Source organism: Pseudophryne corroboree, chromosome 11, assembly GCF_028390025.1.
Source record: "Pseudophryne corroboree isolate aPseCor3 chromosome 11, aPseCor3.hap2, whole genome shotgun sequence".
Taxonomy (NCBI): Eukaryota; Metazoa; Chordata; class Amphibia; order Anura; family Myobatrachidae; genus Pseudophryne; species Pseudophryne corroboree.
The window spans coordinates 269,969,220-269,982,983 of NC_086454.1; the positions used below are offsets into that span (position 1 = coordinate 269,969,220).

General features: G+C 43.6%; 1 protein-coding gene across 1 annotated transcript in view; it reads left to right on the top strand.

The window, feature by feature from the left end:
* Positions 1-544: 544 nt before the first annotated feature.
* ADAMTS18 (ADAM metallopeptidase with thrombospondin type 1 motif 18) overlaps positions 545-13,764 on the top strand; it is a 168,920-nt gene continuing 155,700 nt past the window's right edge. The window contains exons 1-3 of the mRNA XM_063945394.1: positions 545-718; positions 801-882; positions 5,564-5,880. Of these exons, the coding sequence (XP_063801464.1) occupies positions 545-718; positions 801-882; positions 5,564-5,880 (573 nt within the window). The remainder of the gene's footprint in view (positions 719-800; positions 883-5,563; positions 5,881-13,764) is intronic.

The following is a 13,764-nucleotide window of genomic DNA, read 5'->3' on the forward strand; positions in this document are numbered from 1 at the left end:
GGTTGATGGGGCCACTTCTCTACTGGCTCACTTCTTCGCTCTTATCACTGCTTAGTAAATGTCCCCCTAAGTCACTTATAGTACTACTGTGTACTAGGATTCCACTCTTTCTAATTCTGTTTTCGCCATCACCTATTGGATCCTATCTCTTGTGCTAATAAATCTTCCTTCCACAGGGTCTGCAATTTTCCCAGCTTTGCTGGCAGTGTGATAGTTAACATCAGAGTTGATATTTGCTATATTCATCCATAGTGAGGAGAACATTCTCATATCACACACTGAACCTATATTCAAATTTTCATGGAATGCACTTGAGTGACACAGGGAGGCGTGAACATGGGAGGGGACAGAGGAGAAATCCTATGCTGGGCTGAGTGTATTGTATTATTGGGAATGCTACTGCATGAAGCTGAGTCTGGGGTCATCCTAAAATGATCAGTGCATTGACTCTTCCTGCACTAAGTGTACTCTGGCAGTACCTGAGGATATCAGCAAGCACAGGCACCTTCCATGCATTGACTACAAACATGCCATCTGCTTCAAGATGATGAGAATATCCAGTCTATTACTGTGCATGCCTCTTGGAGTGGATACAGGCTTGCATGTTTTGCAGAAGATGGATTATTTTGTACTCATCCTGTGGACATTACCTGTCACCCTCCTGAAATGCACTTCTATGCCGTTCCTGACACTCTTGTGGATTGGAAGCCTAGACAAGGCAGGTTCACTTTCTGTGCACCTAACACTTACATAGAACTTTCTCCCATCTGTCACTTACATGATCTGTTCTTGTCTTCCAGACACTGCAGCTCTACTGCTTTTGCTGTGTGTCATTTGCAGCCTCTTTAGCCAGTGACAGTGGATTCGGAGGAATAAATCATGGTTTGTATTCTGGACATCTTATATTTTTTTTTAAACATAACTCTTAGTGTCTGTAAGTTAAAAATTTAATTACAATGATAATCATTGCATTATATTTTTTCCCCCTGGTAAATCACTATTACATGCTGCATGTGTAAAAATACATCATAAAGTTACATTAAAGTAACAAGCAATTTGTCTGTTAACAAATGTTTTTTTTTTAAACTTTCAAAATATTTGCTATTAAATAGTTTTCAGTTATGTACAAATGTTTTTTGATCCCTTTCTATTCATACATGTTGCCTTGTTACTCTGTATTGGTATTATTTTATTTTTATACAAACTACCTTGTATAAAGTCCAAAAATAACACGTGCAACAACCGCAATAATTAATATATCAATAACAACATATAAAAGTAACATTTTGTCTTTTAACCAGTTAAAGAGTTTTATTTTGCTTAACTGCTGGACTGTTTGGTTTTTTGTAGCATGCTATATACTGTGTTGTTGTTGTTGTTGTTTTTTTTTTTTTTTGCAGTGTTATGTTGTAGCTGTCACTATTATTGCTTTATGTTTATATTGTCCACATGTTAGTAACCCTAAAGGTTTATTCAAAAAGAGCTAAAAGTATGGCTACTGTAGAATGCACAGAGAGAGAATGAAAAAAAAAAAAAGTTGTGCTTTGGGTAATACAGTGAAGGAAACATGTTTTCTCGTGTAACCCTTTCAGGGCTTTTCATACCTTCCTTGTGCTGACAGGATTAATTTACTGTCAAGTTTAATGACTAGGCCTCACGGTGGGGCTGTAAAACTCTGCTCTCTCTGTGATATAATGAATTAATGACAGGTCTAGTGCATACTATGTGCATTGCCTTTCAGTGTTGCTAAGGAATTCCCTTCTCCAGCAGATGTTGCTTCCTGCAGACCCAGTCTGGGAACCTCTGCTATTCATTCCTGCATTGGCCAGAGCCTTGATGTACTGCTCAGAAATTATTACATAGTCACATACTTACTGCTAAAGATGCTACATATCTAGAAGCCACATGTGACCCCAGTGTGGCGTTTCCACCACAGCTGTTCTTGCTGCTGACTGAATGGTTGTTAAGACAATGAACAGCCAGTTATCACCCTGCAGATTATACAGGGGTTAGCAGCTACCATGTGTCAGGCAGAGGTTTCCGCAGCAGGGCTATATTAGGACAGCTAGGCATATACTTAACACTTTATACAGGGTTTATTCACTGAATGCCTAGGGCAGCCATGTGTTGCAAGTGCAACTGACTAAGGGGCGTATAGGAAACTGAGAACAGCCCTTTCTTAGATGTTTTTATTCAGAGAAAGGGCGTATCGAATTTATCAAAAGGTTAACATCAGGGAAATCAGAGATTTGTATCTATTTATCGCTGCTTACCTCTGTCCCCACTCCCCACTGATCTTAAATAGGTGTAGGCTTAAGGAAAATAATAAAGGGCAAAGCTTTGCTGGGTGACTGTAATGGTACCTAGAACTCCAAAAAGGTTTTGCTTGAACCAAGGTTGCACATGCGCATTTTATTGGGACCCTTCACTGGCAGCATTGAGTTTTTGCTGAGGCTCCAAGAGGAGCAGCAATACAGATTGTTAGTTAGTGCTGACTATATAGACCCCTAAGCCTAACTCTATGGGCTATGCTGTCATTGATGACATCAGGCAAATCGCCCAAGTGGCCACAAAATCAAAGTTGTTGTACAGTTGTCTTCTGCTCGTATGATCAGGCCCTAGTGAAGTTAGAAGTGATTCAGTTGCTCAGCCTGGGCACGGATGTATGATCCTGTCACATATGACCACCCATGTAGTTTTGGAGTCACTGCCTAAGCTCTATCCACTGGTAACATCATCAGTTACCAATAACACTATTTGCATATTAGACTAATGTCCCTATTTTACCAAAGAGAGTACCAGGTTTTATCTGTAGACTTTCTGCCACTAAACTTGACCAACTCTATGTTCTCTGTATACTGTTGATGCAGTGCATTTGAATATTGATCATATAATACTATAATATTCATGTTTAGAATGTAAGCTCTCACGAGGGGCCCTCTCCCCTCATGTGCTTTTCCTGCTCTTACTTCGACTATCTTCTACTCCACACTACCTACAATGGGTCCTAACCCTCGGTTTCTGCTATTCTGATGCTTATTTCAGTGTCATGTTCGCTGATGCAGCAATGTTTATATACCATGTACTTGTCCAGCATTGTTTTGTTTTGCTCATCTGTTTATGTACTTTGGGCCTTATTCAACATGGCCCCCGCTAATGTGATGCGATTGCATTATGTTTTCTGTAGGCATTGTGCACACGCGCAGGTCCTGATGATCACATGCGCCGTCCAGTCAATGCGATCGCATTGCATTGATGCGAACGCCTCTGCCTGATTGACAGTGTGGTCAGGGGCGGTAACGCTGCATTGCAGGGGCAGCAACATGGTGTTCTAGGGGTGGAAATGGGGGCGGATACTGGGCAGCCATGTCACATCATACGTTGCCGGTGCGACGAGGAAGAGGCGGGCCAGGCTGCTCAGGCAGGTGGGCTTCTCTTAATCAGCGACGCAATTGCAATTGGGATCACATCGCTGTCCACCATTAGCATTCTGGACTGCCTTGCCCGGTGCTTGTTCGGCCCCCAGCATGTCATTCTAACCAGTTGCAGTTTTGCTAATTTAGCAAAACTGCAACTGAAGCTGAATCAGGTTCTTTGTTAGGTACTGTGTAACCCTTGTGGTGCCATATAAATAAAGGAAAATAATAATAATAATAATAATAATAATGTTTAAGAACTATGCCATCTGCTCAGTTCTGAGGATTTATGTACAGATGTCCGTGCTCATTTGTATAGATAGGCCTTCCCGACAGCAATGCTCCAGGAACTCTTCACATAATATAAATCAAGGTACATCATTATGGTATAATACATTTCGTTACTAATAAAATGATATGGGAAGCCATAAACATGTCAGTAGATTTAAAATAGATAGGATTTAGACGTTTGACAGTTTCATGTGTATTAATCAATTAAATCACAATACAGATGGGCACAGGTGAGTGAGTGTCAGACTGTATATAGCAGTGAGGGTCAACAGGTGGCCCTGAGGACACGTACGCACCCCCGTGACTTCACTAGCAGCCTCCCGCACCTTCCTACTTTGTTGTCATCATTGTTCATTATAACTTATAATGCTTGTTTAAGAGGCCTACTGATATGTTATTACAGATAGTTGTATTGTTCTTTGATTAAATGTATTAAATTAATCTGTTACTGAGATTAAGAGTAATGTGCGGCCCCTCTGAAGGTAAGAAGGCCGTCCAGTGTGGCCCCCCTGAACTGTGTCAGGTGGCCTTGCCTAGCGCTCTTATAGAGCAACTAGCATGACCTTCTAAGCTAAAATGGACCAATCAAAGGAAACCAAATGGATTTTGGGAATTATGTTGAATGTGCAGGTTTTGTTTGGTTGTGGTACCAAAGAAAGCCAAAGAGATGCTGGGAAATGTATTGTATTTACAAATTTGTTCGGTTGCGGTTGATTGAATGAATAACACAGTCAGTAGAGCAACAGATCAATCAGTGTGCTTGATGTCTGTTACACAGGATTATTATGAGTGTGGCTAATATATTTGACAGGCAGAGCATGAACAGAGTAAACCTTTTAAACTGTGTCTTAAATCATTTATTTGCTGACTCTTAGTGTGCTGAATGGGTAATCAGCAGAGCCCCCTGATGGTGACAAATGTTGTTTCTAAAGAACCCTATTGTCATCTCTCTCTCTTAAGGCAAAGTTTGACTAATCCTCTTTTTATGCAAGTCCCAAAGAATAATGATTGAATCCCTCGTTGACCTCTATTGTTTCCATTTAGTTGTGAAATGTGTATTTAAAGCGACACTGACATCAGAATCACGTGAACTGTTTTTGTTGTATCGCGGGATTACTTGATTCATATGGTGGAAAAGAAAACTTCAGTTTTTTTCCTCCTTCCTGCTGAGTGGTTGTCTTGTAGTCTTCGAGACAATAGCTGTCAATTGTCTGCTTAAAGTGTTTTCCTTATTTTTTGCGGATAAAGGGTTTTTTAATGCTACTCAAAATGTAGTCAGAGATGCAGTCAGAGATTTCACCAGCGGTGCCAAATATTTGGTACCATTTGTCTGTCACTGTAGCCAGCTATGGAAACGAACTGCTATCTCAGATAAACATAACATCATCTGAGGATGGCGTTTTGCTAAACTAAGATCTTCTCAGCGCTTCATATGTGACAGCAATAGACAAGTTGCTATCCAGCCTAAGCAGCTAGCACTCTCACTTTCCGTGTGTGTGTGTGTGTGTGTGTGTGTGTGTGTGTGTGTGTGTGTGTGTGTTTTCCACCAATGAGAAGGGACATATACTATGTACACTGTACTTTTCTTTTTTCACTCTGGAAAATGAATGGTTAATACATTGCTGCACAATGACCTACAGTATTACTGTGATAAGTAGAGATAACTAACCTCTTAATACATCTCCCCTACACTGACCCACCAGAGTAAGTAAGAGGCCACACTTAACTGTTTTGCTGAAGTTTGTAGCACAGCCATCAGTTTATACAATAAACACATGATACTCAGGCTAAAGAGTATTAAAAATACAAATGTGTTTTTACTTTACATCCTGTCATCCTATTCTCTCCCCCTCCAGAATATGTCTTTGTTACGCCGGTGGTAGTTGACTCCAGTGGAGCTTATATCTCACACGATATTGTGCACAACAGTAGGAAGAAGAGATCAACGCGAGGTTCAAAGTTTTCCTTACACTACAGATTTTCAGCATTTGGACAGGAACTACACTTGGAGCTCCAGCCCTCTTCCCTGCTCTCCAGGCAGTTTGCCGTACAAGTTCTTGGTAAAGATGGATTCCTAGCAGATGTGGATCAGAGTGTCGAGCCGTGTTTTTATCAGGGATTTATCAGGAACTATGAGAATTCCTCCGTGGCCTTATCTACATGTGTGGGCATGGTAAGTCATTTTACACACCTTTATTATGGATCCTCCACTTTCCTCTATCTTACTGATTTTTTTTAAAAAGTTGACAAATTGCCTTTATTTAAAATATCTTCAATGGAATGTACAGTTTTGGTATTGGTGTCAGCGCGTGGTCTCTTTTAAATAAATATGGCTCATTTAAGTGGTTTAACTGGATAAATAATGTTACCAGTTTGAGTCAAAATACATGTTCATTTTGAATGGTGTAATATCTACAGTTTGGAACTAAGGTCTTATGTGGTAGTAAAAGGCAGATATCTACTGTGACTACATGTCATATCTGTCTGCGCCGCACAGTGGCGGATCTAGACTTAACTTTTAGGGGGGGGCGGTTTGAGAATTATGACTCCTCCCCCCTAATCATAGCTCCTCCCACTTAGTAATGCCCCTCCCATTCGCTTCTAAAATTTACTATTGTTGCCATTACTAATAAAATGTTGCCAGTTAGTGAAGAGAACCCTGCGCACTGGTGATAGAGACTGGCGAATCGCCATTCCTGCATGCATCTGCACATTTGTAGATCACACATGCACAATCATGCAGCCCAGTTTTGGGCTATCAGTCCACTTTCAGAGAGAAAAAAGAGAAATACATTTATTTTAGCAGGAAAAAATGCTTTATATGAATACTAATTTATTTTAATAGATCCTGTGATGGCATCAGTAATAGGACAACAATGGTATACGTTATAGCACACGGTATGAGCCGAAATTCACATGACAGCACACTCTATGAGCCAAAATTCACATTATAGCATGCAGAATGAGCCGAAATTCACATTATAGCACGCAGAATGAGCCGAAATTCACATTATAGCACACAGTATGAGCCGAAATTCAAATTACAACACAGAGAATGAGCCAAAATTCACATTATAGCACACAGTATGAGCCGAAAGTCACATTATAGCATATAGTATGAGCTGAAATTCACATTATAGCACACAGAATGAGCCAAAATTCACATTATAGCACACAGTATGAGCCGAAATTCACATTATAGCACACAGAATGAGCTGAAATTCACATTATAGCACACAGAATGAGTCGATATTCACATTATAGCACATGGTATGAGCTGAAATTCACATTATAGCACACAGTATGAGCCAAAATTCACATTAAAGCACATAGAATGAGCTGAAATTCACATTATAGCACACAGTATGAGCCGAAATTCACATCATAGCACACAGTATGAGCCAAAGTTCACATTATGCCACATGGAATGAGACAAAATTCAGGGATAGTGATAGCAGGGACATAGGGACAGGGAGAAAGAGAGAGAGAGGGTGGGATGAAGAGAGGTAAGGGTGGAGGGAAAGGTGGGTCAGAGAGGGAAAGAAAGAAAGAGACGAGGAATGGTGCAGAGGGAAAGCAGGGGAGGAGATAGCAAGAGGGGGGAGAAAGAGAGGGAAGGGTGGAGAGGGAAAAGGGGGGAACCACATCTGACTGAGACCTTTATTTGATAAACTGTGTATTTTTAGAGTTAGAATGAAAACTAGAATGTACTCACCCTGGGAGGGAGCTGGCAGCTGGGGAGGGAGGAAGTCCAACGGGACGATCCGCGGCTGAATATTGTACAGTGGCTGCTGGTCTCGGGGGAGGGGCCAGCCACCAGGCAGGAAGATCAGAGTCATTGATGCTCAGGGAGAAGTTGTACTCAGGCCAGGCCCCAATACAGACATAGAATCTGTGTGACAGCAGCTGCTGATGGGAAGTGCCCTGATCTCCCGCCCGGTGGCCCAATGTGCCCCTATCACCACAGTTCTGCTGCAGGCCCCCCAGTGACCTGCCAGCCACTTTGGTTGCCTAATGCCAGTAGTGCCTGCAGAGACCGATACCGCCCCGCCCCCTGCAGCATTGCCTGCATAGTACCTACCGCAGCGCGGCTTAGTTGCTCCCCTGCCTCCAGTCACATCTGTGACTGAGGTAGAGACTGCAGCTTACCCCTGCTGCTGGATGAAAGAAATGATACTCTCTTATCTTCTTTCGTCCAGCAGCAGGGGTAAGCTATTCAGCTCTGTTCCGGAGGTGAACAGTTGTGATTACCCCACTGCGATGTCGGCACCTGCAATCTCTACCTAATTTAAATGGCCGTGCCTTCACTCTGCCTTATTCTCATTTGGCTCCTCTCCCAGCAAACCACAGTGACTGATGGTGCAGGAGAGGAGATATAGGTGAATGTGCAGGAGCTCTGGCACCCGGCAGCTGTCCAATGTGCTCACAGTCTGCCAGGGCCCGTGCCAGAAGCAGTGGCTCCAGGTCACATGTTAAACTGCCCTGTAATGGGGTCCCAGTGTGGAGAGCAGCCTGTGTAGCCGCTGCAGAGAGTGCGTGACATCACTCACTGAGCCCTCCTGAGTCTAGAGCACAACGCGGCTGCATACCACGCATATGCGCCAGGCCGGCCCTGCGCTGATGATCATCGCGGCAGGACCCGGCCATCCATTCCAGTGCCGGTATTTGTAGGGGGGGCGTTCACCCTAATCGCCCCCCTGCTAAATCCGCCACTGGCGCCTCAGTAGTTTCCAAAGTATTTAAGTCTCCTGAAAGCAGGGCCGGATTAAGGGCCACAAAAGGGGCGTTGGGCTGAAAATGATCAAGGGCCTATTGTTAGAAACAGAGGAGTTGTGACCAGTGCTGTGTGGGTGTGGCTAGTGCCATGTGTGTGTGAGACCAGTGCTGTGTGGGTGTGGCTAGTGTCATGTGGGTGTGACCAGTACTGTGTGGGTGTGGATAATGACATGTGGGTGTGTACACTTGTTACACTATCAGCCCCAATGTCTCCTTAATACCTCTTTTCCACTGTCGCAATAACCTGGGTTATTGCCCGGTCTACCCAGGTTGCGACTCAGTGGAAAGGGTCACTGAAACACATCTTAGGTCCAGTGACTCGGGAATCTGTCCTGGGTAGCTACCAGGGTCAGATTTGGGTATGACTGCAGTGTCATCCTACACTGGTCCCATTAAAAGCCTTCAGAGAGCCAGCTCACTGGCGGTTGGATATGATATCATGTCCGAACACCGGCAGAGGGGAGACCTGCCACTAATCCAGGTCCAGTCTGTGGTGTTAAAGGGGTTTCGAGGCGCTGTGACATGACATGGCTTGAAACGTGTTCAATTACCTAGGTTTGACCTGGCTTTTAAGCAGAAAAGGGGTATAAGATTATATATATATATATATATATATATATACACAAATAGAAAATTTGGCACTCACCATAGCAAGTAGGATCTGCATGAAGATGGGGTACCTTGGCGAGCGGTTTGCAGGCTTCCGTGCATTGTCCAATTCACTAACTAAACCCCCATCATTTATTTATTGATGTTGTGAGGACAAGTGAGCTTGCTATGGTGAGTGCTGAATTTTCTATTTGTATGTATTTGGGTAGGTGGCCATGGGCTGCATGCACCCCACCCTATGAGTGGTGAGTACAGACACTGCACTCCGCTTCTGGGGTGGCGAGTGCTGTGGTTTTCTATATTTGTTTGTATATATATATATATATATAATATATATATATATGTACACATATATATAATATATATATATTTATATATATATAGGTGCTTCAAAAGAGGGGATTCACCATAATCATACTGTAGGCTTTAGAAGATCATTTTAATCGGCAAGAAAGCATAGTACTATGCCGTCTTGCCGATTAAAATTATCTTCTAAAGCCTACATATTGAATGTGGTAAGTGCCCTCTTTTCAAGCACCTATATTTGGATCTACATCCATGGAGTGAAGCACCGCTCAGTTGAACACAGATTAGCGGATTTGTGAGGATCTTCAAACACACACACACACACACACACACACTTATGATTCATGAGTGACTGTGTGGACAGTATGTTCATCATCCTGCTGTCATAATGATGGGCCTATTTTTTTATGTAAAGTCGGAATGCATTGAAATATATGTCAGATATTTTAACCTATCACACATACTGTATCTGGAAATAGTTATTATGTAAAAGCGTCCATAAGCTACTTTGAAATTGGTTTAATGGAAAGGTACAGTACTTTAGTGGACAACCAATGAAGAGATCACTGTGTTCATACTATAGCAGCCAACCAGACATTTCCTTTTATAGTCTTATTTGCATTTGTAAGATATAGGGCAGAATTGAATTGCCCACGTTAAGATAACGGGAGTGAAAAAGGGAGGTAGCGTCAGACTTTAACGCCCATGCCTATTCAGTTGCACTCCCTTTTTCACCCAAGACCCTGTTTAACGCTCATTAAATTAACATCTTAACTGGCATTAACAGAGGTAAATGGTCATGGTACAGCTCCGCCAGCGCGAGGGACATATGCAGGCTCCAAAAGGTGGTCAGAACCGCAGAGAAGATCATCGGGGCCGACCTTCCCTCAGTCCAGGACCTGTACTTGTCCAGAGCTAAAAAGCGGGCAATGAAGATAGTAAAAGACCAGCTACACCCCGGCCACAGCATGTTTAACTTGCTTCCTTCAGGCAGGCGTTACAGGGCTGTCCCCGCCAGATCCACCAGAAGCCTCAAAAGTTTCTTTCCCCAAGCTGTCCGCCTGCTGAACTCCTGAACATTGACTGACTAGACGTACATGTAACTTACTTGTGTCCCTACGGTATACCTATCTGTGTAACTTTACTTGCCCCCCCCCACACACACACACACACACACACACACACACACCTGCTTACCTGTTACCTACTTGGCTGTTGTATAGCAAACCGAAGACAAATTCCTAGTATACGTAAGTATACCTGGCCAATAAAGCTGATTCTGATTCTGATTCTGATTAATACTCAGAATCTGTGAAAGGTTCATGTATTTTTGCATTCACAGGGTTTCAACACCTATTATCCCGCTAGATATCTGGGTTTTTCCGCTTCTCTTCAGATGCGTAAAAGAAAAATCCCTGGTAAGTGCTTCCGGCATGAGGGATCAATTAGCCCATGGTAAATTACCTTGGCTATATGAATTCCCCCATAAGCTAATTTCTGATTGGTTACTGTGGTTTTAGCATTTTATTATAATGTGAAAAGAAGGCAGGTTGGTAGGTATGCCATTGTGCCATTGTACCACACACATTGGTTGCACTAAGGGGGAGATGTACTAAGCAGTGAAAAAAGTGATGAATTGGGCCAGTGGAGAAGTGTCCATTGCCAAGGACTGCAATGCTGTCACAGTTTCCTTGGCGTTGCTAGCCTCCCTGCTACTGCAAGTCTGATAAGGTCAGACATACTTAGGGGGAAATGTACTAAGCAGTGATAAAAGTGGAGAAGTAAGCCAGTGGAGAAGTTACCCATGACAACCAATCAGCTGCTCAGTATAATTTTATAGTATGCAAATTATAAGTGTTACTTCAATGCTGATTGGCTGCCATGGGCAACTTCTCCACTACCTCACTTCTCCACTTTTATCACTGCTTAGTACATCTCCCCCTAAGAAAGGAGGAGTGCACTAACCAGCAGGAGGGGTAAGTATAATTGTATGGGTGCAGGGTGTGCGGTGCGGGCCCCCTGGACCAAGGGTCCTGTGTGCACCGCACACCCTGCACCCATTATAGATACGCCAAGTCGCCAATTGACCGCAGGCAACTGCTACTCACAATCAGCCACTTCTGGGAAATGACTATGGGCCAGATGCATCATCGCTTGGAATTGATAAAATGGAGAGTTAAAAAGTACCAGCCAATCAGCTCCTAACTGCCATTTTTCAAACACAGACTGTCACATGGCAGGTAGGACCTGATTGGCTGGTACTTTTTCACTCTCCGTTTTATCACTTTCCAAGCGATGATACATCTAGCCCTATATATAAAATGGCTCTGTGTGTCAGTGCACTATGGGCCTAATTCAGACCTGATCGCTCGCTAGCTGTTTTTTGCATTCCTGCGTTCACATAGTCGCCGCCCACCGGGGAGTGTATTTTAGCTGTGCAAGTTTGCGATCACATGTGCAGCCAAGCGGCACAAAAAGATTTTGTGCAGTTTTAGAGTGGCCCAGGACTTACTCAGCCGCTGTGATCACTTCAGCCTGTCCGGGACCAGAATTGACGTCAGACACCCGCCCTGCAAACGCTTGGACACGCCTGCGTTTTTCCAACCACTCCCAGAAAACGGTCAGTTGCCAGTGCCACCCACCAACGCCTTCTTCCTGTCAATCACCTTGCTATTGCCTGTGATAATTGATTCTTCGCACAAACCCATCGCAGAGCAACAAACTGCGTTGTACCCGTGCGACGCGCCTGCGCATTGCGGTGCATACACATACGCAGTTCTGACTTGATTGCAGGACTGCAAAAAACGCTAGCGAGTGATCAGATCAGAGGGGGTCATTCCGAGTTGTTCGCTCGTTATTTTTTTGTCGCAACGGAGCGATTAGTCGCTAATGCGCATGCGCAATGTCCGCAGTGCGACTGCGCCAAGTAAATTTGCTATGCAGTTAGGAATTTTACTCACGGCATTACGAGGTTTTTTCTTCGTTCTGGTGATCGTAATGTGATTGACAGGAAGTGGGTGTTTCTGGGCGGAAACTGGACGTTTTATGGGAGTGTGTGAAAAAACGCAACCGTTTCTGGAAAAAACGCGGGAGTGGCTGGAGAAACGGAGGAGTGTCTGGGCGAACGCTGGGTGTGTTTGTGACATCAAACCAGGAACAACAAGCACTGAACTGATCGCAGATGCCGAGTAAGTCTGGAGCTACTCAGAAACTGCTAAGAAGTGTCTATTCGCAATTCTGCTAATCTTTCGTTCGCAAATTTAATATGCTAAGATTCACTCCCAGTAGGCGGCGACTTAGCGTGTGCAAAGCTGCTAAAAGCAGCTAGCGAGCGAACAACTCGGAATGACCCCCAGAATTAGACCCTATGTACTGAGCAGAGTGTGTCGCAGGCTCAGGATGCCCTCTACAGACAGATCGCTTCATCGTCAGGGTAAAATACACATTTGTGTTTAATCCAGTACTTTTTATTGTGCAATGTCTCTGCTACCAATTTAGCAATAACATGTAACATATTTATGATGTGGCTAACATTTGAGAGAGAACAGGAGACTCACAATAATATCCAGTTACAGGTGGCAACACAGGACAATGGATTGTGGGCTGAAAGCCTAAACACGATCCGCAGCCCACCTATTGCACATTTACAAAGCCTGATTGATTCTTTTGTATCACAAAGTGCAGGCTTATTCCCCCCCGCTTGTAGCTGCTATGGCAAATATCACTGGAGATCCTTTGATTTTAAACCGATTGCTCTAATCCTGTTACTGTGAAGCATATGTGGAGACAGACAATTTTCTGACTGCACATCCATAAAGGGTAGATGTATGGTGTGACATGCCTATATGAAACATAGACTATTTCACTGAACAGCATCAATAAGCTCTAAAAGTAAAGTATTATTGTGGTAGAGCTGGGAATTCCACAAGCGTATGGAAGTACATGTGATGCAATTCAATCTCATATCCACTAGGAGGCATAACTGGACTGTAGCGGGCAAAATTCAGTGAAGGACTTGGATCTAAGTGTAAATACGTCTGTTTCCAAATGTATTGTTTACACAATATATAAGGCCTAATTCAGACCTAATCGCTGTTGGGCGAAATCGCACACCAGCCGATTATCGAATGCGCAGGCGTAAGCCCATACAGCGACAGAATGATGCAAAAATTTAGATCGCTAGGCATCCGCAAGGTGTTTGACAGGAAGAAGACGTTTGTGGGTGGTAACTGGTTGTTTTCTGGGAGTGTCAGGAAAAACGCAGGCGTTCCCAAGTGTTTTCAGGGAGGGTGCAACAAAGTCCCTTGCCAGCTCACTACGATCGCCACGCTGTGATCACAACACTGCGGGATCAATGGCGAATGCA